Source organism: Nannospalax galili, unplaced genomic scaffold (assembly GCF_000622305.1).
Source record: "Nannospalax galili isolate Female #2095 unplaced genomic scaffold, S.galili_v1.0 scaffold476, whole genome shotgun sequence".
NCBI classification, from domain to species: domain Eukaryota; kingdom Metazoa; phylum Chordata; class Mammalia; order Rodentia; family Spalacidae; genus Nannospalax; species Nannospalax galili.
In genome coordinates this window covers 1,475,302-1,481,301 of record NW_008338274.1, presented here as the reverse complement: position 1 = coordinate 1,481,301, position 6,000 = coordinate 1,475,302, and the positions used below count along the sequence as shown (strand labels likewise).

Genomic DNA, 6,000 nt, shown 5'->3' with positions numbered 1-6,000 from the left:
ATTAAACTTAAGTTGGCAGCAAGGACACGCTCATCCATCTCACCAGACTTCTTTTTCTATTATTATATTTTTAAATTAGCTTACAAAGTACGGAGTTTCTGTAAGAGTTTTTCATGCTGCATCCTCTTGGATAATGATAGTATTTAAGCAAAGTATCTACATATTGAATATGCCTTTATTTACTATTAGAAATGATATGGGGACAGAACTCAGTATCACAGGATGTGCATATAATCTAAACACTGGGGAAGCTCTGAGGCAGGAGGAATTTGAGTTTGAGGTCAGCCTGGACTACATAGTAAGACCCTGGCCAGGAAGAAGAAAATGAAAGAGAAAGAAAGAAGAAAGGAAAGACAGATAGATGATGCCAAGATGAAACATTGCCAAAAATATCATCCACAGTGCTTAATTAAGTCCACTGAACACAAAGTTGGAATTCTTGCTGGGGACACACAGTGTCCCCACAGGAGGCTGTACCTTTTCCTCTCTCCTGGGGATTCATACACTCTTCTTGAGGCCAACCCAGAGTGAGCGTACAGTTCATTGGTTCTAGACATGTCACTCATGGTTAAGCATTGTATTCACCTCTTTTCATTGGCTCTGGTGTTCTGTTTTCATTTTATTAATCTCAATATTGACTCTTGTGGCAAAACATTTTATACCTTTTGAAGAGGAAGCCTATGAAAATAATCTATTTTAGCATTGCTAATAAAGGATGAGTTCCCCAATAGCTATCACATGCCAGAACGGGAAGAGCACAGGCTGTGCTGTTCGCTTTTATACTCAACATGAGACCAAGGTGGTGTGGGGGAGAGGGTCAGCTCTCAGGTCTTTAACCTCTCTGAGCCTCCTATAAAGTGAGCATGCTAATACCTTAGACAATGAGTTTCTTTCAAGTTTAAATGAGAAGCTCAGCATATTATAAGTTTTTAGTAAAATTATTAAAGGTGCAAATTATTGTAGTGTTCATATCCCTTGGAAATGTGGGACCACTTACTCAGTTTTGACAGGAACAGATTACGTTTGGAACTTTTCTAGTACCTTCGCACAGCATCACAGGACTTGACTGGAGTTTGGATGCCGATGGCAGAGATTTCTTGCTGAACTGCAGAAACCACAATTGAGCACTGTGTTTGAGAGCATTCTGAGCATGAGGCTATGCTACCCCATGGTGTTTCCACTTTTCATCTTTCATACATAACATACATTTGGTTCTCAGTTATCTGTGGTGACAGCAAAAGGGGAAAGCACAAAGCAATGAATGGCCATCTATGGATATGCTGGTCTAGGTTGACACCCTGCCCCCATCCTCCTGCTATTCTGTGTTCATCGCATTCATCCTTCCTCTTCTCAGGATCACTGCCCTCAGACAACTGCCATCACCTCCTCCTCTAAGGGATAGATTACCCCTGTCGCCTGCCTTCCAAGCTGCCTATAAAGTTCTCGCTCAAAAATAGAGTTCTCAGTTTCCCCAGGCGTCATTCCAGGTAGAGAATTCACTATGGCTCTGAGCTGAGGTGAAAGCCACACTCCTTGACGTGCTACGTGAAGAGTCTCTGCAGCAATCTTTCCTAATTATACCTCCTGCCCCGCCCCCCGCACGTACTCAACATGCCACATTTTGAAATATTTTGAATTTTGTATAACTTATTTTTTCCCATCCAACTTTTTACTTTGAAAATTTCAAGTCTACAGAAAGGATGAAAAGATGTCTTTTCCCTCGAGTCACTAATTTTCATATATTTAGACACATTATCCCTCCCTCTGCATGTCCCTCTTACTGTGGCTGAAGTGTTGGAAATTGCAAAGACTTTAACCCTCACATACCCCCACATTCTGCATTTCTAACATGTCTTTCTCTCTCTTTGTTTCTCTGTTTCTCTCTGCAGTCTGGGGATAGACCCTGGACCTCCTGGGTAAATGCGCCATGACTGTGCCACACCGTAGCCCATAATCCCTTCAGTGTGGAGTGGGTCTGCTTTTTTTCCCCTGTGGAAGTTCTGGACTAGTCATTTTTAGAATAGGGTGCACTCTAGATGTGTCTGATCTTAATCCTCTCTCTGCTATATTTCCTATAAAGTAGTAAGTTTATAGGACTAGAGACTTTATTCTTTAAAGCAAAATTATGACTAACTAAATTTGTGAGACAGATTCTCACTATGTAGCCTAGGCTAGCCTGGAACTCTCTATCTTCCTGTGAGATTATAGGTGTGTGCCACCAGACCTGGCTCAAAACTGCAATTTTTGAAAGGACAGTTCTAGAGGCTTCTGCTATGAAGGCTGTCTCTTGTGACCCTGAGATGGGTTTCACTGCCCACCCCCCGGATCCCCTTTTCCTGTAGTACCTTTTGTTAGGAAAGACAGAGATGAGCCTGAGCCTGGTGTCAGCACCAAGCTTAGTATCAGAGTTGTGCATCTATTCCTCCTCTTAGCAAATAGGTTTTGAGCCAGGCATGGCTGCTCACCTGTAATCCCAGCATTCATGAGGCAGAGGTGGTAGGATCACTTCAAGTTTGAGGCCAGCCTGGGCTACATAGTAAGTTCCAGGCTAGCCTGAATTCCAGAGTAAGACCCTGTGAAAAAAGCAAACAAACAAACAAAAAACCCAAACAACAAAAATAAACAAACCAGAGGAAGAGGGAAGGGAAAGGAAAGGAAAATAGACCTTGAGTTCCTGTCTGGAGCAGCACTGCTGTTTTAAGTGTGGGAAATGGTGCAGAAAACCCACCAGAGAGGGGCTGTGAGCGCTTGGGAAAGCCCAGTTCCCACTGGGTCTGGGGGAGGAGCTCTGTTTTTCTCTGGGGTCTGGCTTCCAGGGCTTTCCTGTTACTCTATTATTTTCTCATTATCAAGACTAGTCAGCTAGACATAGCAATTTGGGGGATAAGTGGGACCACAGAATGATGAGAAAAAAAAAAAGAACTTATGTTTATTTACAGATCAACTCTAAAACCCACCTCCATTTCAGAAACTGGCTATGAAAAAAACATGATGTTTTCAACTGAAGTACTTGCTTCCCCTTTATTCTGGGAACTACAGCTCGCTGCTTTGCTGGTTTCAGAAAAGGTGTGGCTGTCCTTTAGAGACTTCATACCCAGGCTAATGAAATGATAAACAGGTCCTAGTTCTCAGAGCCTGATGAAGCTGATAGGAGGGCAGGGCCAAGTGCAGAGCTGGGCCAGCTGCTGCAGCCGTGGATGGAGCCCAGACAGCCTGGGGGTTTCCTAGCACAGCTCCTCCCCTAGGAAGAACTGTAACCAGAACTCCATTTCTGCTTTTACTTCAGAAGCCAGAGAGCACTCAGGAGGCAGAGGCAGACAGATTTCTGTGACCAGCCTGGTCTTCATAGTAAGTTCCAGACCAGTGGGGGCTATAGGGAGATTGTGCCTCAAAAACAAAACAAAACAGAACAAAATAGCAACAACAACAAAAAATTGTGATTTAATCAGTGACTTGGCAATCTGAGAAGATAGAGGATTAATTAACATTCTGAAAAATCTCTTCCAATTTATCTTCTGCCCAGGTTATATAGGGAAAGGGGGGTAAACAAAGGCAGTCAGTCACCTGGGGTTCAGTCTTGCCCCTTTTCCAGGTGGTCAGTTTCTGAGACTTGTGATGTCTGCGCCCCTTGTATTCATCCCTCAGTCTGCGGAGATTTGGGGTCAGGTACTTCTTGAAAGGCTGAGTCAAGTTAGTTTCTGATATCAATCTTATACCCCTTCGGGGGCTTCTGGGCTAGTGAGAGGGAGCAGTTAACTCAGGACAAATATGAACAGTGTGTTCATGCTAAGCTATTAATAACATGTACATTCAAATGCCTTCTACAATATGAAGTACAAGTGCAATAATACAGAATACGAAAGTGCCTCATCCTCCCTTCTGTTCCTATCTGTACAGTAGTATCTTCCCCAAACTCTCAGGCATCCTTCTTTCTTCTACACTTCTAAGGTTGGTCCCCAATGTGGCAGTTCACTAGAACTACATAGGTCACATGGGGAGCCCCATGCACCACTGGAATTTCCTAAAATGTGTCTACAGAATCTACTCTCTGGGAACAACTAGCCTGAAGGACCTTCTGAAGGGAGATCATAACAGGCATTGTTTTTTTTGGATTTAATCCTGAGTCTGTACTGTAAGACCTCAGTCACCTGATTCAAATCGTTAAAATCTTTTTAGTCTCCAGAGTACACTGCCCATCCCAGAATTAGTTGAATGAAGGAAAGAGGCTTGTGTTTCCATGCTTAGCAGTGATGTCTACCTGGACAACAGCTCCTTACTGTGCTGGTGCTCACCCTGCAGCCTCACCCCGAAGCCCTGTCTGCAGTCACAGCTTGTTGGTGACGTCACTGCCCTCAGTGCTGTGCTGCCTCTCTTCTGGTTTACAGACCCCGCTGTCTTGCTAGGAAGCCTACTGGACCGGGTCATCTGAATGACCCTTCAAGCATCTTTTGTCTCATACCTGAGTCTCCTTTCATTCCAATCTTGAGGAAGGCCACCATCTTCATAGGTCCCAAGCCCCACCTAGTGCACCCTAGGTCTTAATCACACCGGCCTGTGAAGCTTCAAGCCCTTCATCTTCACCTTGCACTCTTCAGATGGACTCTGGTCTTTAGGGAACACAAATTAAGTTGTCAGCATTGTTCCCACCATGTGCCTCTGTCTACAGTGTGGCTCCTGGCCTCTCCTCCCTGCTCATTCACTGAATGTTTTACTCTTTCTGTGCTAGTTCTTTGAAGAGGCCATGTTATCTGAGGTCACTATGGCTGCATCTAAGGTCCTTTCTGGAATCCTTTGGCTGATTTTGGCCTAGACTCAGTTTCCTTCAGGAAGCTTCCTGGATCAGCTCCTTCTCTTCTTTCTTGAGTTAGAAGTCCTTTATTACGACTTGTGTGTTCTGTGTCATCAGCTCTCCATACTGCACCATAATGCTAATTCACACACCTTTGTTACAGAAATATAAGCACATTTCTAGTAGGAATTATGTCTGTCTGGCATATTCTAGAATGCAGGAATAAAGGAAGAAACAAATGAATGACCAAGCAAGACTGTTTGCAAACAATGCCCACACTTGAGTGCATTAATCAGTGTATGACAACAAATAAGTGTATTCTTTTTACTCTTCTTTAATGTAGAGATTTGGGTGACTTAATGCCAGTTCTTGACTGATAAAACAATGCAATTGCTTTTCTGTTCCAACAGGAAATATGGGATGTATAAAATCAAAAAGGAAAGACAATCTGAATGACGATGGAGTAGATTTGAAGACTCAACCAGTACGTAATACTGACCGAACTATTTATGTGAGAGATCCAACGTCCAATAAACAGCAAAGGCCAGTAAGTAGATAGTCTCAGGGGAGAATTCCCGCAGCAGGATCAAAGCATGGCTGCCCAATTTAAACCCCAGTCTGTAATAGTGCATGCAAAAAACAATCACATTGATTACTTGGGCCTCAAATAATTTTTGATATGCTTTGTAACGTAATCCTTTGAAAAATGTGTAGAGATTTTGAGGATAACCCAGGTCACTTACTGGATGCTAAATAGGCCTTTAGTTTCATTCTTTGTCCTTTTTCTTTGGTCTTTTTTTTTTTTTTTTTTTTTTTTTTTTTTTTTTTTTTTTTTCTGAGACAGGGTCTCCCTATAGCCCCAGCTGGCCTAGAACTCACTATATAGACCAAAGTAGCCTTGAACTCACAGAGATCCACCTCCCTCTGCCTCCCAAGTGCTGGGAATAAAGGTGTGAGCCACCATGCCTGGCTTAGTTGCATTCTTATATATGGAGAAAACATCTTTCATAATACTGATGCAGAGACACCCCCCGACCCCAACCGCCACACACACACATATCCAGACTTGTGTGACTCAGGGTAGGTAGTGAGATCAGACCAGTGGTCTAGAGGTGAAAAGGAAATGCTGTATTTAAGCCAGAAACTGAAATATGTGCTAATGTGTCTTTGGGGCATCACACTTCAGTCTATCTTGCCTTTTCTTCACCTGA

General features: G+C 43.2%; 1 protein-coding gene across 2 annotated transcripts in view; it reads left to right on the top strand.

Moving 5' to 3' along the window:
- Positions 1-6,000, top strand: part of Lyn (LYN proto-oncogene, Src family tyrosine kinase) — a 128,230-nt gene that overhangs the window by 54,267 nt on the left and 67,963 nt on the right. Inside the window, exon 2 of one of the 2 annotated variants that reach the window (XM_008833079.3) lies at positions 5,200-5,273. In XM_008833079.3, coding sequence (XP_008831301.1) covers positions 5,200-5,273 — 74 coding nt within the window. Of the gene's footprint in view, positions 1-5,199; positions 5,337-6,000 lie in introns of both variants that reach the window. The other variant, XM_008833078.3, reaches the window with a different exon arrangement.